At 40.2% G+C, this 23,720-nt stretch overlaps 2 protein-coding genes and 1 long non-coding RNA gene across 3 annotated transcripts in view; all 3 read right to left on the bottom strand.

The window, feature by feature from the left end:
* Window positions 1–3,792: 3,792 nt before the first annotated feature.
* Window positions 3,793–18,333, bottom strand: LOC108795867. The gene is made up of 6 exons (XM_018567183.1): window positions 17,731–18,333; window positions 14,042–14,124; window positions 12,244–12,348; window positions 8,167–8,290; window positions 5,998–6,176; window positions 3,793–4,378 (listed from the first exon to the last, which is right to left on the bottom strand). The coding sequence occupies exons 1-5, from the start codon at window positions 18,203–18,205 to the stop codon at window positions 6,091–6,093; spliced, it is 873 nt and encodes a 290-aa protein (XP_018422685.1). The 5' UTR covers window positions 18,206–18,333; the 3' UTR covers window positions 3,793–4,378; window positions 5,998–6,090.
* An 8-nt stretch (window positions 18,334–18,341) lies between these two features.
* LOC108795868 lies at window positions 18,342–21,205 on the bottom strand. Its single transcript, XR_001941772.1, has 3 exons — window positions 21,168–21,205; window positions 18,619–18,694; window positions 18,342–18,537 (listed from the first exon to the last, which is right to left on the bottom strand). It is a non-coding gene; the product is annotated as an uncharacterized LOC108795868 (long non-coding RNA).
* The window catches only part of LOC108795857 (von Willebrand factor C and EGF domain-containing protein-like), a 28,666-nt gene continuing 23,408 nt past the window's right edge, over window positions 18,463–23,720 (bottom strand). Inside the window, exons 20-22 of the mRNA XM_018567172.1 lie at window positions 21,777–21,867; window positions 21,168–21,250; window positions 18,463–18,537 (exon numbers count right to left, since the gene is read on the bottom strand). Of these exons, the coding sequence (XP_018422674.1) occupies window positions 18,463–18,537; window positions 21,168–21,250; window positions 21,777–21,867 (249 nt within the window). The remainder of the gene's footprint in view (window positions 18,538–21,167; window positions 21,251–21,776; window positions 21,868–23,720) is intronic.

Below are 23,720 nucleotides of genomic sequence, written 5' to 3'. Positions count from 1 at the left end.
CACAAACGATACATAGGGTATATTGGTGCCATCTAGTGGCACTACCTGTAATTTATTCCTGCACAGAAACACAGCTCAGAGTGTTAATTAATTAAAGGAGAACTATGGGGTTAAGGCTTTTCCCCATAGTTCTCTTTAGGGTAACGGGAGGACACAAACTAGCATCCTCCCGTCACCCTAGGCTCAGTATATCACATTAGGCAACATCAGCAGAACTTATGAATTCTGTAGGTAACTTTGTTATATACATTTTTATTATAGCACCTTCATATTTTAAACAATACTTATACTGCATTAATCATATTTATTTTACATACATTTGGAACAATGCATAAAGGCTGCAGCGGGGAAATAAGATTTTTCACTGTTGTTTTTTTTAAAGAATTTTGTATACAATTGAAAGTACTGTACTGTGCTGTACTGTTATTTTGTATTTATTTGTAGTATTTTTCAGAAACCTGATCATGGTTATTTCAATATATATTGTAGGATTTATGATTAGGGTAAAAGTAATTTGATAATATTTAGTAATTTATTGAAGTCTATTACCTTTGAAAGGGATTGGATTTGGATTTGGAATGCTGTAATGCAGGTATGGATTAAGTAGCAATTACAAGCTGCTAGAAGCAGGGAGCCACAGCATGCATTTAGCTAAACCCTGGCAGTCACCCCTTACCTGTGATACCAAACAGCCAAATATAAAGCAGGATGTTCTTCAGCAAGCGATATCTACTTTTTTTGCTCATTCCTGGTCTAGAGACCTTTGTCCTTTATAGTATAGCTATCAGCTAATTGCAGGTTGTGGTCTCCACTGATTTCAAGAGTGCATTGCAATATAGAAAAAATACTTATGGCTCTTGGCAGTATAGTATCATTTACTTTTCAAAGTGAACATACTGCCTCTAAAATCAACCACACTGACTCAAGCTAGGGTATGAAAACTTTGTCTTTGAACTCTAACTTCAGGTATGGAGTAAGAACAATAGGCACACACACCAGCTTAGGGTAAACAAAGCCATAGTTACACTGGTCTGTTATGGGAAAAGGCAAAGGTAATAGGTTACTTTGGTTGCTATCCCTGGATATATTAAAACAAAAAAAACAAAACAAAAACAAATATCCAGTTGGAGACTTCATCAGGGATAGATACAAATGGTTCAGCCCCCCCTGGTAAAGCTGTGCAGAAATAGTCACATAACTATATAAATGAGTAACATAAAAAATTCTCACAGGCAATGTGTGGCTTGAATTTTAATGAGTGCTCTATTTAACATTTCAGCTATTTTACACAATAATTAAAGAAATGAAAATATATGAGTGGAATATAAATAAATATGCTGTCTCCTGATTTTCTGTAAATGCTTACCTATAATAATAAAGTATATGTGTTGTCATAAGTGTCCTGAGCATCAAAAAATAATGCTATAATAAATAAAGCTATTTATTTAATACAGTAAGTAGAATGATAACACAGGTTAGGTAATATTAAATATGAAATATCAACATTTCTTTTTTTAACCACTGTAATAAAAAAAAAATCTATGTCATACAATAAATAGGAAAAAAATCAATTGGGTAGACCAATGAGTTTGGGGTTTTTTTTGGCTAGTATTTAGTCAGGTGACCTGAACAGAACAGTTCAGTATAGAAACCATGGGCTTCTTGTGTGCGTCTGCCTTTAAGAAGGATTGGGCTACCTCCAGGGTATAACTGCTCTCAATTTATCTATTGCTATATACTGTTTATGTCCCTAGAAGGGAGCCCTATTAGCCTGGAGTTAGGAACCATACTTTGCAGAGATGTCTTGGTGGGAAAATGTGGCTTCAAATATATTTAGAAATATATGCAGCAAAAACATCTGTTTTTAGCACAAATTGTAGAGACGGTTACAGTTCCATATTGTGCTAAATAGCTGGTAAGTGTGTTAGGGATTTTTTTGTCTTGTGTTTGTTTTTGTCTTGAGCTGCTTTGCTATATTACAGTGTATTTCCACTTTTGCAGTCAAATTTGAAAAAAAAAACCCTACTATGGGTGGAATTTATCAGAACTGGAGCAGGCAGAATCTGGTGCAGTTTCCCATGCTAACCAATCAGTATCTCTCTTTCATTTTCAAATCTTAACTGAACAAACTGGAGAGAAGCTGATTGGTTGCCATGTGCAACTGCTCCAGATTCTGTTTGCTGCAGTTTTGATAAATTCCCCCCTTTTATGTGTCCCTATTTACATAACATACCTAAAAATAAAAACTAACCTCTGGCTCTCCCCATAGAAAGATTAGGATGAGGCTGCTTTCCAAAGATCCTATAAACCGGGGGTAAGCAAACTCCAGCTCTCCATCTGTTGTTAAACTAAAAATCCCATTAGGCATTGCAAGACTCTGACAGTGACAGGCAGGACTCACAGAGGTAGAAGCATTGTGGGATTTATAGTTTCACCACAGCTGCATGGTCAGAGTTTGCCTACCCGTGTTGTATGCAATACTCTCTTTTCACCATCTTCTTCCTGTCAGTAACACATCCAAATTAATTATTTTTATCTGCAGTCTCAACAGGAAACCAGCAAATAGGAGCAAGAGGTCATGGGCTTAGACAACAGGAACCAGGAAGAAATAACGGGAAAATTGTATACTTACCTATCGGAAATTTTCCTTTCCTGACGCCAATACATGGCAGCATATGAATGGGTTTAGCTCCGCCCCTCACCCAATTACAGGACCAGTTATACTATAAATGAAAACACGCCTCCCAAGGCCACCATTCTTATAACAAGTACTCAATGCGAAAGCCATGGGAGGGTCCCGTATGCTGCCATATATTGGCATCAGGGCAGGAAAATTACAGATAGGTAAGAATACAATCTTCCATTTTCCTGACACCAACATGGTAGCATATGAATGGGACATTCCAAGCAAAAACAAGGGAGGGGAAAGTTGAGATATTTATCTATGTACACAATTGTTAAACACATTCAGAACCAAACTTCACCATGGACAAGACTCCTGGATAGACCCTGTAATGGGACAAGAATATATACCAGGTTACTGCCTTTAAGTATAACTCTGGAGGTACATCACTAAATCTGTCCATAAGAATGAAATCCTTCAGTAGAGCGAACCCAGAGATGGATCTGTGGCTCCATCTGCTTGACCAGCCACAATGCATGTGACCTAGTGGATGCAGAGAGCCCCTTTCTGATACCGCCAGAAAGATGAACAGATCGACCTGAAAGAAGGTGACCTCAATGTACTTTCCCAGCATTGCAGCTACACTTAAGGCATGAGCTGAAACAAAGCTTTGTTCTTGAATGGTGGCCTTGGGAGGCATGTTTTAATTTATAGCATAACTGGTCCTGTGATTGGGTGAGGGGAAGAGCTAAACCCATTCGTATGCTGCCATGTTGCTGTCAGGAAATAAGAATCTCTGGAATCCCCCATAAGGAACTAGCCAACAGTCTTACCTTGCCTAATTGTATGAATACCAACATCTCCTAAGTACTTGTTTATAAAAGAAACAGATTGAAATATCAGTAACAAGGTTTTCAGGACTGAACATCATAACCTGTGGGTTCACATTGGAACCATTATACCTGCACACCCTCTGCTGGATTTGTGGTGCCATGAAAGGTATATAACTCCACAGGGCTGAGACTTATGATGCATTTGCACTGGGTGATGAAATCCAAATCAACAAACTATAAGACTATCATAAAAAGTGGCAGCTATAATCTCTATAATATTCACTGCTATAATGATTCATTACAACAGCCATAAACATTCTAAAAAAGTGGAAACCTTTTCTTGTACATTGTAGTAGGTATACAAATTGTTCATATGCTTGATGTATGTAACTTAACCTGAGGGTCCTTTTAGTGGTTAATCTGACAGTGTTGGAATTTTTCATTGTCCATTGGAACTCGGCAGTAAAAGGGTAGAGCAAGTTTTTAATCTAGTATCCAGTATCCCATAGCATAGTAGTTGTATAGTACAGTTGTGGCATGATATGTTAGCATTAGATAGCGGTAACTTGGCTTTCCAATGGAGATACCAGCTTTGGCTTTTGATGGTCCACTGGTGATTGTAATTTGCACTCTCGGCAAAACTTTGCAGTTGGATTTTAGTTGTGAGTGTAGCTTCTCACCAAGCAGCATAGGGGTAATTATGTAGCTCTTTATCCAGTATAGCTCATAAATTTGTCAAACAAAAACACATTATAGTCATTTATCTTTAAAGTAAACAGTCTTGCTTTGGAGAGAAGGATAGCTTTAGTTGAATTTTAATATGGGATGCCTGTTGATGACTGGGCTTTGTAGAGAGGAAAGGAGACTTCATGTTGAACTGTGCCATGATTTTCTGAAACCTTTCTGACTCTGTCGAGGATCGCTGGAAGAGATTAAAAAAAAGATTTATTATGAGCTTCAAAGCAAACTGTGCTTTGTCTGGTATATTCTGGACCCACTTGTAGAGTTGGCTCGAGCCCTCGTTAAATTAGTTGAGTAGGATACGGTGTCAATTCGCTTTTCTCTATCTTTTCAGCATGGTTTTTGCCCCCTTTTAGGCATACTGTCCTAAGACGGCCAAGGCACACTTCAGGCCATGGGGTTTAGGGAGTCACTCATTGTCACTCATTTTATGGTCAGGCTTGGACCACATGTATGAAGGCTGGCCTGGATTTGTGGGAGGAGACTGGCCTTTAAGACGGCACGGCTTACCGTGCACTCACGTCGGCGGGTTCCGGGCGTCCCCTCCCGCGTCTTACCTTCTTTTCCATTTCAGATCACTGGGTATGCCCCCTTTTAGGCATACTGTCCGAAGACGGCCAAGGCACACTTCAGACCATAGGGTTTAGGGAGTCACTCATTTAATGGTCAGGCTCAGACCACAAACACATTTATAAAATATATTTGAGGAATCTGTTTGACTTTTTAAAGTGATTTGGATTTCTATCCATCCAGTCTAGAGATTTACAGGGTTATTCCCAAAGGTGCCGAAAGCAGCCGAGTGACTAACCGAGCTGAAGTGAAGTGAGCCAAACAATGTTCGGCTATTTGCTCCGGCTCAGTACGGCTGATTTCGGCTACGTTCGGCTATTTGCTCGGGCTCAATACGGCTGATTTCGGCTACGTTCAGCTATTTGCTCCGGCTCAGTACCGCTGATTTCGGCTACGTTCGGCTATTTGCTCCAGCTCAGTGCGGCTGATTTCAGCCGTACATCGGCTGCCTTCAGCCAGCCGAACATGCTCCCTTCGGCAGGCCGTTCTCCCCGCTTCGGCTGTCACTTCGGCTCAGTCGTGCCAAAGCATATGCCTGCAGCTCGGCTGCCTTTGGCTGCTGTACAGGCTATTTTGAATAGCCCGTACAGTAGCCCTTCGGTTTGACTGAACCAAAGGGTTTCGGCGGCTGAAGAGACCCGAAGGATCAGTCGAAGCTACGGCTGGATCCTTCGGCTCTTTAGTGAATAACCCCCTTAACATCCCAGCCAGATTAGTGACCTGCTTTTTCTCCACTACAGTGAAGCACGGCAACTAGGTCACCTCCCTATCCTCCAGCCTGTAACTGGACAATAAGGGACCAGCAGAAGATTTATGAGGTCATCTTTCACTTCTTTCTGTCAGCACATTCATTTTTTTTATACTTCAATGAAAATGCTGATGCTTCCTAATTGTACTTACCGTAGCTGTATTTACTACTTTAAAAGAAAACACATAGTGGCATTGAATAATGTTTCTATATCTGCCTGGAGTACAGTGATAAATGTGGCTGTTTTGGAATTATTACTGCCACAAACATATATAGTAGTGGAGCTTAAATGGTAAACAAGGACTGCGTGCACGGCCCTCCAGTGATACGTTTGTGGCTCACATGCCTAGAGTAAAATACATTCATTGTGAACCATTTTTACTTTTCCCCATCATCCATGGATTTATGGGAGGGTAGGGATGAGAATGTAATCACAACCTACATTTTCAAATGATGCTACACTTCTGTGCAGTCTCCCTTACCATATAAGTGCCTAGAAAGCTTCAAGAAGCTGGAATTACAAGATGGTAACAGTTCTGATATCTTCTCTCCCCCTGATCCTGAGCTTGATGTCCTCAAGGACTGGAAATTTCATCCCAAAGGTTCAACATGCCCTTAATTACTAGCCGAACTAAGCTCATTTGAGGCTTTTGTTTGTGCTCTGTAAACAAATGATGAAATATAAAAAATAAAACATTTCATTATGTCTCTTCTGTTATCACTTACTTACTGTGTTGTCTATCAGAAGAACACTGACATGCACTATTTGCATGTAAACTAATCACATTATACACTATATGGGCAAAAGTATGTGAACATCCCTTTACATGACTGAGTTCAGATGTTTCCAATGATGGGTACAGTTTAAACTACAGCATACAAAGACATTTGTATAAAATGGTACACGTCCAACCTTGTGGAAACAGTTTGAGAAAGACCCTTTTTGCCAAAAAATAGTGCATGCACCTTACTGAAACTCAAGGTATTGTGGTACCATGCGTTCTGGTGCGGGCAATCACACTGCGGGAGGCTAGCGCGTCTGCAGTGCCATTGAAATGAATGGCACCACCAAGTCCCCTCCCACTCCAGAACAGGGGAGACTTTGTTTATGCAATCCAGTGTGTTCATCCAACGGGACTGTGCGATGAACGCACTGAATGTTGTGAACGAGCCCTTAGCGCATTTTCACAAACAACTAAAACTCAAATGCTCACAATTATACAACTAACAGTAAGAAATGTCAGCTTAAAAAAAAACCAAAACACTATTTCATACAATTGTTACCATTAGAAATACTGACAAGTCAGTGAATTTGACAGGTGCATGTTAGTGGTATGTAAATAGTACCTGGAAGGTAAGGTGTCTGTTCTGCCCATTTTGTTATGTTCTTTAAAGATTTATGGGGGAAAGTTTTCCAAACTGGAGCTGACAGAACCTGGAGCAGTTGCCCATGGCAACCAATCAGCTTCAATCTAGAGCATGTTCAGTTAAGCTTTAAAAAATTAAAAGACAGAAGCTGATTGGTTGCCATGGGCAACTGCTTCAGATTCTGTCTTCTCCAGTTTTTATACATTTCCCCCTATGTATTATAGTGTAGACAGAGCTGGATCATCCACAAGGCATTCTAGGCAGGAGTCTAGAACCCAGTGGATGTCCAGCATGCCCAGCTACAACCTTCATGCTCCTACAGTAAACCAGGGAGATGTCGGTGAAAGCTGTGCACCTGCCTATTTGCTTCACAAAGGTGACTGCACTGGTATGCAGTTGTTGTCTGATGGGGCCATGCCAGTACAGATAATGAACATGGGGCAGCTTTCCTACACCTATGACAAACAAAGGGATTGGAGGCAAAGCTGCTCTCTTGTCTAGGGCCCCATTCTACCTTAAAAAGTAGGTCTGTGCACTACCCAAGTGTACTCCCAAACCTCCCTCTCACCTTCTAGAGCATGTCCCATTATTATTTTTTTTAATACCTTGTTCATACTACCTCTTCATCAACACCAGGCTTGTAAAATCCTTGCAAGGGCAGCTACTGGGAACTCAGGACCTCCGGGCGCAAGCAATCCCCCCAAAGCTACATCTTTAATGAGCGCTTTCCCTACACTCAGTGTGTGAGCAGGTTCTTGGGAGTCAAGGCAGCAAAATTCTTCTGCTAGTAAAGAAAATCATGTATGCATGTGGGGAGGTATAGAAAGGGGTTGTAGCCTGCAGAGGAGAACTCAGGCTGGATTGACAACACTGCTTGGGGTTTCACAGAGGCACTGTTGTCAGCTTAAGCAGGAAGTTAGGTGCACACTGGATTCCTGACAGATATCCACGTATTTTCAGCATTTCTAATGTGATAAAACATGGGGGAATGTGTATATATTGCAGACATGTACTGAATGTTTTTTTCCCCTTAATTCCCAGATATAAACTTTCATTTGTCTCTTAGTGTAGATCGGAATGTGAATGTGAGAATCATAAATCTCTGTGGGAAATAATTAACCCGCAAATTCTGGTTTGCAGCATAGCCCATGCTTGTTGGCAGATAGCTGGAGACAAAACTGGAATTACCTGTTGTAGGCTTGCAATTAAGGAAACATTATTAAAACCTTCATTCATTCACAGTACAAAGATAAGAGAGCAATGTGTTACAAGTACATGTATACCTGACTCTGATCTCTGTGACGTGTCCTGTGTGGTGCAGTCAGGGTTGGAGGAGCAGGTACGGCACTGTAGAAAGACGTTCTGACATTTACAAATCTCCTGAACCTCATCCTGCTCTGAATAAATCTGCAAAAAAAACATGCATTTTTATATTGTGCATTGTCTCAAATCAGATCTATCACACGGACATAAAACTTGGGACATGTTTGCAGTACTGTTGAAATCGCCAATATGATACCCATCCGTCAATGAAACATGAGTGAAGATTTATTCTGAGCCTCGAAAAGCTCAGACACGTTTTCTACAACAGCTGTAAGCCTGGGGCTTCAGGGGTGATTAACCCCTTCATGACTGAGGCCCTTTTTTCATTTTTTGCGCCCATGTTATATTCAACATTTTAGGCCTGAAAATGACGTAAAACCCCCCAACATTATATATTTTCTGAATGCCAAGACCCTATAGAATAAAATGGTGGTAGTTGAAAATTTTTATGTTGCGCAATATTAGCGCAACTCCTTATTAAACCCCAAAATTTAGTGACAAATTGAATTAAATGCCCCAAAACACAACAAATTACCCATTTTTTTAATGAAATATAAAAGATGAGGTTACAACGAGTAAAACGATACCCAACATGCCCAGTTTACAGATTGCGTGCGACCGTGAAACGGCGAAAAACTGCAGTACCCCAAAAAGTCAATAAAAGACTGGGGCGGCCCCTTCTTCGGGACGCAGAAGCGATCTGGCGACAGGTAAGTCGCCAGGATCGCTTCTGTTGTAAAGCCGACAGTCGGCTCTACAAGTTTAAACAGAGTCCCGGCGGCAAAAGTCGCCGGGAGTCTGTTTAAACAGCCCCGATGCTGGCGACGTACACTGTACGTCGTCAGTCACGAAGGGGTTAAAACACTTATTGGCAGCCATCTCATTTGGCAGAAATAAACCTTCTTTGGCAGATAATACAAATCCCATTCCTGTATATAATCTGTGTATTTAGTAATTTGCCTGGAGTTCAGCATTAACATAAACGGAAACATTCCTAATGAAATTTAATAAAAGTCATGCCCCGAAATGCAAATGTGTAAATGTCTAAATCCACAGATCACCCAGTATTAAGGTCCCCACACACCTTACGATAATCGTACGATAATCGCGGGAAATCCCACGATCGTACGATTATCGTAAGGTGTGTGGAAGCCGTGCGACCTCTACTACTGTAAGGTCGCATGACTTTAAACTTACGGACATGTTCGAAAACCCGCCGAGCATCGTACGATGTTCGGCGGGTTTGTGGCATGTCCGTACGATAAAAGCCGTACGGGCCGATGTGCGCAAGTGCACACTGCCCGTTCAGGGGGCGTGGCTTGCGATCATCGCAAGTACGATCTGCCTATGCAAGATAGGCAGATCGTACGTTTTTGTAAGTACCTTACAACCATCGCAAGACAACAGTCTTGCGATGGTTGTAAGGTGTGTACCCAACCTTACACGTGTAGCGTAATTAAAGCGGACCTTTACCCTTATCTTTAAAATAACAACAAACACACATTTAGAAACGTTTAGTAATGACAATCTACAATCACATACTTCTATATAAGCCGGCTTTTTATTCTTTGTATACCTTATTTCTCTCTTCTTCCCCAGTCTTCTGACAGTGGCCATGTTTACTAAATCTCCTTTTACTTCTTGGATTTCTGGCACATGTGACTAGACATGTACAAGGACATGTGACCATGCGCATCATCTCAGGGAAGGAAAATGCCTTTCCCTGATAACAGCATTTTATACCTGACAATGTCTATGTTATTATTAATCATCATTGGTAGAATTTTAGTTTTGAGTGTAAAGGTCCGCTTTAACTTAGTATCAATAATACCTTCATATGCTATAAAACACTTAAAAACTGAATGAAAACAGTATTGCATAGTATAGCTTCAAACCAATCAAGATAGAAAATAATAAACAACACTAAATTAAGTAAAGCAGAGCATTCAGGCTGCTGATGCTGCTGCTATTGGCTCAGATGCTTCCAGAGGTGGGTGAGTTATACAGCAAAGGAGGGGCTAGTATTAGGACTTTGTTTAGGGGTTAGGTTAAAGCTGAAAACTCAATCAGATATATATATTTTTAAAAAAACAACACATAATAACACAGTTGTGGGAAAGATAGGGCATCACGAGGGGCCAATCAAGCATGCAGTAAGCGCATGTGCTGACATGGAACATGTTGATTGGAGGAAAAAAAGAGTGAGCAAAAGAGTGATGTTTATCAGTCTGCTGCTGCTCTTTCACTGCCCACAGGGACGGAGGTAGGAAGGGAGGTGACTCCACTGTATTCCTAAATGCAGTACAGAAAAGTTAGATTACCAACTTGGCTGTGCTGCCTAGAAGGGCTGTGTAAATCTCAGGACTCAAAAGACATACAAATCTTTTGTAAAACAGATCCCATATATGTATTCCATCTGTGTATTTAGCTGGAATTCAGCCTATTAGGATCCAAAGGGTTAAAGTATATTTCCACTTTTGCAGACAGGTTTAAGTGCCCCACCATATGTCTTTTATGTGTTCACATTCACACTGTATACCGGAAAGAAAATGTTTTTGAAATATTTCTTACTGTTCTAGCTGTGTGTTTGGAGCAGATTATACATAGGACACTACAGGCAGCTTCTAGTGGTTAGACTAGATGGCAGTGCACAGATAAGGGACAGACTGAGGGACAGATTTATTAAAGCGCATTAACATACAATGCCTTGAGATCTTGAACCCTTTGTTATGACAGATAGTCCTGCTCATCTAGTTTACAAGTGATGGGGAAATCTGCCACAACGGTACTGACAGGGCTAATTATGGCAAACAAAACTCCCCCATCCCCCTCAAATAGTGAGAACTAAGCTTTATAGTATTTCCCTTTACTTCTCACCCAGGCAGCTACATAAAAGTGGAGGGGCTGCCAGGACAATTAGACAGAAGAAAAGAAGGCTATGACGTGTAAGAAGGTAAGGGGCTTGACTCTTCCTGGAATTGACTCTTCCTGAAGAAGTCAAACTTTCTATTAAATTCAAAGGCACATGACAAGTGATTAAAAAAAAACTTTATGGAAAGGAAACACACAGCAAGTAAGCATTTAAATGTATTTTTCTATTTAAGGCCGAACTTCATTTTTATATTAAAAATAAAACAATAATTATTATGCAGACCTCCCAAGCATTGTAAACTATCCATATGAAACATAGTGGTTGTCATTGAAGGTGCCCTTTCTAGACTCCTACAACTATATTTCACTATCACTTGTTTGCCTGCTTTGTCTATCCCTTTAGACCAGGGGTCTCAAACTCAATTTCCTCAGTAGCCACTTGACAAATGTGTTTCTCCCATGGGGGGCGCTTGCCAAGTTTAATACTTTAAAATAAAATGTAACTATATCCGGTATGGTACAACGGACTCCAATACACACAATAAGGCCCCATTCATATCTGTAAGTTTAGGTGTGATCAGGGATTCCTGCAGCAGTTCCTGACTAGTGAGCTAGCCGAGGGCCACAAAGTACCGGCTCGCGGGCTGCAATTGACCCGCGGGCCGGTACTTTCAAACCACTGCCTTAGACAGATAGGTAACTCCCTTTACCAAGATATAACCTTAGAGTGGAAAGGGTTCCATTGACCCTGCTTAGAGGAAGCCACCTTGTTTTGTTCTGTTATTTGCCATCCATTTCTATTTTATATTTGTGTTTATGATTTAGAAGATGAACATCCATGTTTCTTGACATGCTACTTTCAATATGGTACTTTTTGTATCTCATGTTTGTTTGGTTTATTGTGTTATAAAATCTTTAAATAAAGAATACATACAAAAATGTATAAAACAATAAATAGTCCAGGCCTTTTTTAAAACAAAAAAGTAGCCACATGAATGCCATAGTATCTCATAATATACCAGAGGAAGGAGAAAAGTGTATTTCTCAAGAAATCCCTGCATGACAGTAGCTCTGCTCAGACTGTAGCTTAATGTTTTATCCATTTCAGATATTACAATTATTTATATTAATCGTGTTAAATAGATCCCAAGAAAAGGAGCAATTACCTGATTGTTTTCCTTAGAACAGGGGTCTCTGAAGAGGTGGTGACAGCCCTGACAGCACAATCCTGTGGACAAATGTGTTTCAGCTCTACAGTAGATCTCTGATCTCTGCAAACAAACATAAAGATCAGTGTGTACACATCTTGGTACCTCAAGGCTCAAATTGCAGGCTCCTTGGGAGAATTAGATCTACTCCGTAACCCATGTTTAAAAATGTTTTTTGTTTTGTTTTTTTGAGGTTTAAAGGGGTTCTAAAGTCCCAGCATACACTATCCTGTTATATCAGCATTGTAATAGAAATACATTCTATATTTGTTTTTGATGCAATCAAAGCTTACTTAAAGAAATCCTTTATGCAGTGAGTGCTATCTTCCATCTGCCCATCACTTTCAACAACTTTCTGAAGACTACAGAGCCCATAATGCATTGCTTCCAGCAAGTAATGATAATGTTACATTGTTAAGACATGGGTTGTTGTTCAGAAGGCAGTGGTTTTGGGTAACTTTGTTGCTTGTTTTTACATTTTATTAGTCACTTGAGTCCCGGGCACTCATTTAAAATGGGGTAGGGACAACAGTTATTTGTCCCAGCAGTTTAAAACAGCACCTGGACTCCACAGCTCCTATGGGCCCCTGATGGTACTAACGCTGGAACCGACAGCTGTCAGTGACAGCCGGGACCAAGCGCTAAGCCCAGGAGCTGAAACAATCATCTCCTGGACCACCAATCTTTATACTCAGCACTCCATTAGCAGATCACTGTAAACATAATACTTCTGCAAGTGAGAGCATTTCTTCCTAGACTGGTCTTTATCTTTACCATTCAGCTACATTAAATAAAATGTTCACTGCCATGATATTATTTTAATTGGCAGACTTTGATGAGTATATTTTGTGGTAAACTTATGGGGCGCACAAATAACATGAACAATGCACTGGGGAAGATTCTATATTTTTTTACTATTAATTCCCAATAAAAAACAAGGAAATAAAAATATATGTATCCAAATTTGCTACCAAATTAAAGCCATATTGGTCAGGGTAGACTACAAATGCTAAATAGTATAATGTTTGGAACCAAGACATGAAATAAAAAATAAAATAGAAGAACATATCCTTTGGAACTCAAGGAGATTTACAAAGAAAAAGGCCAGAGACTCAAGTGGTTAAACTGTTTGACATTTTTTAATCTTTTTAAAGTGTACGTGAAGGCAAAACTTTCCGTTTTTTATTTTGGATAGAGTAGGAAAGGATTAGACCTTTTGTCAAGGTTTTATTTTGGTCTCTGCCACTCACTGGGGAGATTTAAACCAATTTTGTGAAAACACAAGATGACCTCACAATAGGCTCCTCATCCAGTCAGAGAATGCCTTGTATTCATTTATAAAAATACTAGGTATTTGCTTACTGGCCACTGTGATGAGTGAGGCCCCCCCCATCTGGTTTTTAGAGCAGAGAGGAAGACACTCAGCACACCAGCATATAGGACCTAGAAGAACGCTGTAAAGCACTGAAGTAGTTGTATACTTACATATGGGCCCAGCTGAACTAATGTAAGTATACATCAATATTTATACCTGGTTCCATTTTAAAGCTCTGTACATAACTGACTTAGTTAGGTAGCACTGTGTTACTACACAGACATCACTGTAAAATATTCTAGAAATCTAAGACAATAACTATGATATAGTCTAGAACCTTCATGTGTTATCACAGATAGAATAACCATAGAGAAGAATGCTGCTTGTATATATTAATACTAAATTGGTGAAATTTGGGCCCCTTTGTTGGGCAAGTTTTACCAAACATTCACACTGCAGGCAGAAGTCCTCATCGGCAACATAAATGGAGCCATTGGTGTTGTTGAGACCATTTAAAGAGCATTCTGAAGGAAGAAAGAAACAAAAAAAAATAGATTTAAAGCAAGGTCTATCCATAAAATGATTCTGCAATATGCTATGTATGGAATGCAGTTTTAGAACAATTTTCAGCATTTTGATTTGAACCTCTTCATGTATAAAGCTTGTGTGATATAGCAAGCCCGGCCATAAATAAAAAGATTTCCTGAGCTATAACATTAATCAGACTTTTGCCGGGCGAACCTGATAGTAGAATGATCCAATATGAAACACAATGGCGCATCTGCTATGCAAAATTAGTAGACATTTAAAGTAGGGATGCAGCGATAACCTCTTTTCGGTATCGAGTACCTATATTTTGCTGTCGGTACTCGCCGATACCGAATACCAATACCGCTGCTTCCACTGCCATGGAGCCGTCTTCTCTGGCAATCAGGAAGCTGTTCAACCGCCTCGATGCTGATTGGCCAGGAAGCCGGCTTCCCAGCCAATCGGCAAGGAGACGGCTTCCTGGCCAATCATGAAGCCGGCTCCATGTTCCCCTACGGCACTGCCGGTCAGAGGAAATCTTCCGGTATCGGGGAAGGTGTCTGAGCATTTGAGTACACCCAAATACTTGGTCTCGGCACCGATATCGATACTAGTATTGGTGCATCCCTAATTTAAAGGCTCAAGAAATTTGTTTTGTTTCGGTTCTATACATTTTTTTTTTCTTCAGATTTTGGATCCAAATTTGGAAAGTAGTCGCATGCCCGTAACCCCCTGGCAAAGCTCCCTGTCCCCATGTTGATGAGTACAAAAGCCACTTCTCCAGAACCCTGGCACGGTGGCTGTGGGGGTCTGTGGGCAGGGTGGCTTGTCTGATTATGGCTTATCTTTCATAAAGGGGGCACCAACATTTTCCCCAAAATGGCCAAGCACTGCTTGTTATGGGAATTATACATGAGCTTAGGAGACAGAGGTCAGTCTAGCTGATGGAATGTATGCCTTTTGCTTCCTCTTGGCCCTGTTCACACTTGCGGCATGTGTAAACACGTGTTGCGATCAAGTGTGTTTTGCCGTGTGTCCACACAGGGCATCCCATTCATTTGGGTCTGCCCTGCACAAGACAAATATAGCAACGAAGCTTACACAGCAGTTTCAGCTGCAATCTTCATGTGATTTTTTGACCATGCGTTTGTTGTACGTCAACTCACAGGGAAAGATGAGCATTTTAACTGCCGCGTTTGGGGTGCCATTAACAGGCAATGGTGCAGCGAGCATGCCACATGTTTGTCCACATTGCATGAGCATGCAGCAACACACACAATTTAGCATGTTTTCAGGCACACATCAAAGGGTAAAAGGGAGCTTAGAGAGCAATCTGGTTCTTATCAACAGCCAAAACATCATTACCATTCTGAGCTTCAGTATATGGACATATGCGATTAATGCCCAAAAATGGTCTCTAATATCTAACACATTAGCTAGTCTTAAAATACTAAAAATGTTCTTCTGGACTTGAAAAAACAGGTCTTCCCTTTCTCAAGTTTATCATACAATGGGATTCTACCCTGCAAATCATTGACTGGTGTTATAGTGCTAACCTCAGCCTGCACCACACAAACCCACAAGAATTTGTCTTTTATTTGTATCCTCGGATTCCCGGCTCATGCTGCTCCAAAGCCAAAAAGAATATTTTTTTAACATTTTATTTTACTTTAAAATATCACCAATGTTCCTAGTATAACACCCCCACATATTCAAAAGAAATAATCGGTGAAGGGAGGAAGTGTTTGGTACGGAAAAACCCTGGGGCCATGCTAAAAAAAAATATGAAACATAATTATGTGCTTAAAAGTCAGAATTCTGAGATTGAAAGTCAGAATTCTGAGATTAAAAGTCAGAATTGTAACTTTTATTCTCAGAATTTTTACTTTTAAACTCAGAATTCTGACTTCCAAACACAGAATTCTGACTTTCAAACACAAAATTTTGACTTTTAAACACAGAATTATGTTTCATATTTTTTTTAGCCTGGTCCCAGGGCTCTTCCATAGTTTGGGAACTCAGAGCATTTTGTCTATTTTTCCATGAACAAAAAAATTGCAGCATAAACTCACACCAGAAACTAAATAGTTGCAATGGTTGTTTTAGGAACAGGTTAGTGAAGTTTGATTTTTATCCAGTAATTATTATTGATGCTGTGCTGCCATCATGTGGTCATGTGTGTTACTAATACTTCTACACGCACAAAGGTTTTCAGAAAAGCAATTATTTTTATAATACAATAAGCCTGTCAGATGACGGTCTAAATTAAACTGATTTCAATTATTACATAATCTGAGGCCTGGTAAATTATTTGATGAACAGCACAGGAAGAACATAGCAAACATTTGACAATGACAGTTGCAAATTCTTTTGAGTCTGTTCAAACACAATTATTCTCATAATTGTTCAGTTTGTTAGATTAGCAATGTAACTATGCAGTAACAGAATTCACTTTTTTTAAAGACTAACAACATTTCTAGTAGGCTTACATGCATTGAGTACTCTGGATTACACACTGTGTATGTGCAAAAATCTCTACTGAACTCTCAATACCGCTGCAAATCTATTAATTATCACACTGTGCAACCTATAAATAAAGGCACAGCCAGACATGCCCCGTGACTTTAACATATCATGACCTCACAATGCGTGAGCAGTGCTGGTTGGCAAAAAGAAGCCTTGCCAGCCAACCCTGCTCAGATGGACAGCTTACAGCAGTGTGGCTGACATGGTGGATATCAGTTTCTGCAAGAACGTTGCTAAAACTAATCCTGTACAAGTAGGTAGATGCACCATGAAACGCGTCAATAGTGTGCACGTTAATTCTAAATTGATCCTATCAAGATCCAAGCATCATTTTTCAGGTTCTGCCAAATCTCTCTAAAGGGGGTAACTTTCTTTCCCTCATTCCAGATGAAGAATGTGCTGTGCTGAAACAGGACACATCACCAGCCCACTGACATCAATGCAATAATAATGATATATTAGGCCACTAGTCATCAATGTATATAACAATACTGCAGTGTCTGATTAATTGCAATGAGGCCTCTCCTAAGACCCACTTACAAACTAATGTTGTTCAAAGATTTAGATTGTTACACATCTGCATAAAATGTTAATGACCAACTTAACACCCAACTCCCTCCAAAATCTTTAGCTTCTGCAGAAGGGGAGGGTTAGAACCTCTGTCAAGGTTGCCCCGTTGTCTGTATTCCTGTTGGAGAGATATTATCTCACTTTCTGTCCTGATCGTAGGGTGTCAGAAGAACAAGAAGGGGTGGAATACTCTCTGATAGGGACAGAGACCACATTTATTCAGGAGAGTGGGGAGGGGTAAAACATGTCAGGTTTCAGGTATTTATTGCTCTGTCTCCCTGTCCCAATACCACTTGAACCCTGCTATTTCTATTTCCTCTCATGCGCTTTTCCTGGTGTCACTGGGAGAGGAAGTGAAGGGAGATCTCACTAATTAATTTACTAATCTCAATACATGTCCTGTCTCTAGGTTTCTAAAAACAGAGCTGCTTCCTAGTTCATAGTAGATGAGGCAGATTTGTTTTCAGGATCTTTTATGAAACAGGATTTTGTAAAATGAACTTTACCTGTTAAGATTTGCAATTCATAATCAGTCTCCCCAGCATGTTCCCTTTTTTCAAATGGAAGTTTTCCAACATCTGCTAACTGGTATACAAAATCAGAGTGGCTTGTTGAAGGAACACTCAACTCTGGAGCTTTTGATGTATTTAAAGTAGTATAACTGTCATTCAATGAAGGTAATAACGTTCCAAAATCATGCACAAGAGCATCTTCCACTTTTGCATATGCTCTGTTAACTTCTCTGGTTTGGGGAGAAGGTGAAAGGATATATTCCAGAGGATGGCCAGAGGTAGAAGTTGTTGCCGGAATGAGAGATGAATCAGTTACAGTAGCAGATGTTGAAGTCTTGCTAACAGAAAACCTCTGATGTGACCAGCTTGAGGTAGGATGGCTTTTTGTATCATTAATACTATCTGAAGTGGGAGCTGGTGGACCAGGAACTGAAGGCGATACAGAAACACCAGAAGAAGTAGAAGACATGTGAACATGATCTTTGAAATTAACAGAGTTCTTTATTCCACCAGGAGGCAGAGAATGGGATTGTATGTATGGCACAATATTTGAATTTAGTTTATGTTGTACAGCAGACCCTGATTCTGAGTGGAAGACATGATCTTGGGGAACAGAACTAGAGATGGGAGAGGATGAGACTGTAGTAACTAAATTCCTTCTCGTAAGCAGCTTTTGTGATAAAGATAGACTGAGAAATACTGGAGATTTAGTGGCACTCAGTATCTTCAGTGGAACGTTGACTTGTCCAGCATCTTGCTGGGAATATTGTAGCTGCTTAGTGCTGAAAGGTTCTGAAACTTCTGTGAAAGACACAAATACAATTTATGGTGAGATTTAGATGAAGATTTTTTATGAGTGTCTTGTAAGTATAATAGACATACCATTCAGACAGTCCTGAGTCTTCTGCTCACAAGGAGTACAGGAGCCTTCCCTCTGTTCACATTGCACATCCCCGGCCTATGGAAAGAAGAATTTTGGACATCTAAAGCTATGCTTACTTGGGACAAAAAATGAACTTGCAAGCATATCTTTACCAACTTAATTGTTTTGAGTCATATGGATTGTGCTGCTTTGTAATATCCACAGATTGCCCCTTTCATCTTTATTGGTGTGATTTAGAGACCCTGACACAAGGCCATTTCAACCAAAAACTTTCCATATGAATATATCTGCATTTAACATTAGGGATGTTCAGATACCAAGTATATGTGCAGATACTTTTTCAGCTCCAAGGCTAGACTAGAGAAAAATTCAAAATTTAGGAGGCAGCTTTCATTTTTAAGGAGCATACGGAGCTCCTGGGATTTGTGTTTTTTTGTATGATTTTTTAAAATAAATATATAAAAGGGATGCACTGATAAAAAAATTTCAAGTACTGATACTTATCCAAGTACTCACAGATACAAGTACTGATACATTTTTGTTTATTGACATGTGACAGTTTTTCTAAATCAATACAGACAAATAATTTCAGGACAGTGGTGGAGTGCCAGAGCCAGGTCCCAGCTGCAACCGCTGCAACCCTGGTAGTTCTTGTGAAAATGCCAAGTAAAGCGCTGCAAAAAACTGTTGGCGCTATATAAATCCTGTATAATAATAATAAAAGTATCGGCACTGGTATCTGAACATCCCTATATAGCATATTTTACATGTAAAAGCCTCCTTTGTGTAGACATCCAAAAACCCTGAGATTTCTGCTGAGTACCACCATATTGGATGTAGTGTCAGCAGCCCCAGCAGGCTCAGAGATGTCACTCAAGTTACTCTCTATAATATTTCCCTTTGCTCATCCTCTGGCAGCTACATAAAATAGGTGACGGGAGCGGTTGATGAGCTGGGACAGAGTGTAATTAGACACTCCTAGAAGAGAAGAGAGCTATGACGTGCAAGGAGGGAGTGGGCTGTCTAGTCAACTGACTATTACCGGAGTAGGCAACTTTTCTGGCAACCTCAAAAGCACATTGCATGTGAATTAAAAACAAATGATGGAAAGAAAACACACTGAAAGTAAATATTTAAAATACACGAGTTCTCAGTTCTTTTAAATGAAATGTTTTAAGTTGGTGACTGTCTTTTTAATGCAGGTTAACATTTTCAGGGAAACATAGTGTGAAGCACAACAAAAATACAACTGCTGAGATCATAATCATACAGATACTAGACATGTGCGATTCGTTTCGTTACAAATCGAAATTCGTACGAATTTTCCTGAAATTCCGAATTTCGGAGCATCCGAAATCCGAATGGCAGTTTCCGAATTATATCCGAAATGCGAAATTCCGTTAACGAATTTCAGATCCGAATTTCTTTGAAACAGGAACTAATATTACCCCTGTAAATGAGGTTGAACAACATGACAAGATTTTTTTTTAATCCGAGATACGGATCCGCTGCTGCTGATGCATTACAATACACAGTTACACACACAGGCAGGAAATACGAAATTCCGTTGACGGATTTTCGTTCCGTTACGAACATTCGTTACATTGAAGGTAAAAAGCAAAGTACATTTATATTGGAGTTGATGGTAGTTTTTTTTAAAGTCCGAAATACGGAATTCGGAATCCGTTAACGCCACTAACGAAAATTCGTATTTCGTACGAATCCGAATCCGAATTGAGTTCAGTTACGAATTACGAAATACGAAATACCGGATATTCCGAAACGAAACAGAACAAATTTTTTGACGGCGCACAAGTCTAACAGATACTTAAATTTCTCATCTATAATTGTAATTTTACTGTCTCAGTAGTGTACCTAAGCACACTATTTGAGCAAGTTTAATGAATTTCAGCTTTCAATGCTTGCAAAGTTTATTGAATTCTATAGGAAATGGCCAGCACTGCGCCCAAGGGTTTGGAACGTTGCATTGTGACTTGAGGTGCTGGAACATAGGTCCAGTTTTTAAACAATCTGTTGGAATCTATATATAGTGAAGGGAATTTATCAAAACTGGAGCCGAAAAAATCTGGAGCAGCTGTGCATGGCAACCAATAAACTTCTCTCTTTCATTTTCAAAACTTAACTGAAAAAACTGAAGAGAGAAGCTGATTGGTTACCATGCACAGCTGCTCCAGATTTTGCCTGCTCCAGATTTGATAAATTCCCCTCCGTATACTTCTCATGTTGAGTTGGAGGGGTATTCTTTGGGTCCTCCAAACTCCTCCTACAATCCAAAGGTTTTTCTCCAGGATAAATTGGACATATTTTGTGTACCTGTATTATTGTAGTATATTATGTTGATGGGCATATAAATCTGGAAAATAAACAATAGAGTGGTCCAGCTATAGTCATCACTCACAACCAATGCTGGTGTTCACTGGCTGGCATATTCCATAAATGGTTCATGGAAGTGTCAGCCAAGCCTTGTGTTTCTGTAAGGCAGATGTCACTTCTATTCAGGAAAAGAAACAAAATGTAAACCACTTACATAACAATGACACACAACACAAGGGTCCGTCTTCAAGATGTATGACCCTCCATTCTCCAACACATGTCCTTCAGAGGCACATTCTGATATGGAGACATGTAAAAGAATAACAGTTATTTATCAGGTGGTTACAGGTTCTCATTTATCCAAGTCATGGTATAGCTAGCAGTAGTGAGTCACATTCAACTGGACTTGTTCTCTAATGTTGAAGGACGTTACGTAACTCATCAAAGTAGCTTCTTTAGCTCTAATTAAACTGAACAAGCTACTCGGATAAGTGGCAAAACATCCATCAACATTACAAAACAAATCCATTTGAATGTCACTAACTACTACTTGCTATAATTAGTATAATTAGTATAATTACTGTTATTAATATTATCATCATACAGGGTTTATAAAGTGCCAACAGTTTGCACATCATATTACAAATAAAATCAATAATAAAGTTACAAAACAATTTGGGACAATAATTAGGAGGTTGCTATAGATCTTATACAGCAGTATAAAATGTTCATAGGCGAATAATTCACATTACATGTAAAATAAATGTGGAATGGAACTTAGAAAACTGCACAACAAGAAAATAATGATGGTTGGAAATGGTACCTTCACATGAAGCACAACATTCTCCAGGAAAAATATATGGGTGAGAGCAGGTAGCAGAGCAGAAGATGGCTTCACATTGCACTTCTCCATCCTGGTAACATACATGAGAAGTTAACTTAATATCTATAGTACAGACTCTTCTTTACAACGATGCCTCAACACATAAAACAATATACTGAGTGCTTATCATGGCCTGTACTAAAGTATAATATTCACATCTTATTTATAGCCTGATCAAAAATTTGCTGTTGGTTTCAAAATGTAATGGTTGCCACAGGTGGTCTGCGTGTATACAATGAAAGCCTATAGGGCTATTTCTGTAGTAACTGGTAGATTCAGAATATACCAGGAACCGAAAGAGAGCACATGAATTGGAAGCAATGAGCTAGGGGTAGTGCTGCAACTTCACTACAGTTTTATGGAGATACATACAGTAACTCAGAAAGGACAGCACTGGACTAAGTGTAATTAACGTAAAGCTTTATACTCTACTCCACTGTCCTCTGTAGTTAGGATTTCTGGAGATTTCCTTAATACCCACAGAACAGAAGCTGGTAAGTATCTACAAATAAGTTTACTAAAATTGTAGGGCTGGGAAAATGAACGATTAATTACCTGATTAATCGTTAAAATTTTTGATCGACTAAAATTATTTTGATCAGTAATGAAAACACTCACCTCTCCGCCGGCTTCCGGGTCTTCCCGGGAGTTCCGTCGGAGATCCGGTGACTCTATCATGAATCGAAATTAATCGATTTTAAAAAATTTTGATTAATCGAACACTAAAATTTAATCAGTACTAGCCTATACATTTAAAAAACTATAGAAATAAAAAAATACTATTTAAAAAACTAGTGAATGCCACTTGGTTGATTTTGTAATTAATTATGTAAACCCTAAGGCAGAGGTAGCCAAACTCTGGCCCTCCAGCTGTGGTGAAATTACAAGTCCATTACAAATCCCATTATGCCTCTGTCTCTGGGAGTCATAGCATTGTGGGACTTGTAGTTCCACAACAGCTGGAGCCTACAGCCCGTGACACACTGTATACAAAGCCATGCAGAGAAAAGGAAAGCTGTCAGGCACAGAGGTTCACATGCAGTGTGTGAGCTGAGCGCGGCCAGAGGAAGGACTGCATCTTCAGCCAATCGCCTTACACGTAACAACCGAATGGACTTCGCAACGTGACGCGCAGGTTTATAACCGCAGGCCGATTGGGTGAAGATGAGATTTTTCATCTCAGCACGCTCGGCTATTCAAGCTCTCGCAAGCTGATGTGCCGGAGTGAAAATTACATGATACACTGCATGAGAAGGTCCACGCACCACCGCTCCGGCTGCTTCGCGTGCAGTGTGTCACAGCCTTAAGTTTGGCTAAGTCCTTAAGGCAGATGTGGGCAACTCTGGCCCACCCAGGGGCGGATCCAGAGTCCAATCCCTTTCCTCTCTCACTGCCCCCCGGCTCTTCCACGGGGTACAACGCACTCACCTGGCCTCTCCTTCTGGGATATTTCCGCCGCTGCCAGCCTTGGGTGGTCTGTACTCACACAAATTAGGCAGCTGCAAAGCCCCTGTGTGGGCCGAGACGGCCGCCTAATTTGCCTGACTACCGATTGTTCAGAGCGGCCGGCCAGGCCCAGCAGAGGGGTGGAGGGAGCGATAATAATAAACGCAGAGTGCTGAGGTCAGTAATGTAACGCAGACTGCGGAGGCCAGCAATGTGACGCAGTGCGAAGGTCAGTAATGTGACGCAGTGCGGAGGTCAGTAATGTGACGCAGTGCAGAGGTCAGTAATGTGACGCAGTGTGGAGGTCACGGGTGTAAGATAGAAAAGGTACTTACAGTGGTGATGTGCTCCGTCCTCATGCCCTCTTATTCCTCTCCGGGTGATGGTGGGGTGAGGGGCAAGCATCACTGTCTGTGAAGCTTCTCCTTGTCCCTTGCA

Source organism: Nanorana parkeri, unplaced genomic scaffold, assembly GCF_000935625.1.
Source record: "Nanorana parkeri isolate BGI_ZX_2015 unplaced genomic scaffold, ASM93562v1 scaffold1017, whole genome shotgun sequence".
NCBI lineage: Eukaryota > Metazoa > Chordata > Amphibia > Anura > Dicroglossidae > Nanorana > Nanorana parkeri.
The sequence above is the reverse complement of the archived record's forward strand: the minus strand, read 5'-3'. Positions and strand labels throughout refer to the sequence as shown.

Bases quoted from the DNA above. Each gene is read 5' to 3' on its own strand.
- LOC108795867 (XM_018567183.1), bottom strand. From the start codon at position 18,205: ATGTCTTCTACTTCTTCTGGTGTTTCTGTATCGCCTTCAGTTCCTGGT. The intron at 14,125-17,730 runs GTAAAGTTCATT...TTCTTCCTTCAG, and splicing joins TGAATTGCAAATCTTAACAG to AATGCTCTTTAAATGGTCTC. The intron at 12,349-14,041 runs GTAAAACTTGCC...GTTTGTTTGCAG, and splicing joins GCCTGCAGTGTGAATGTTTG to AGATCAGAGATCTACTGTAG.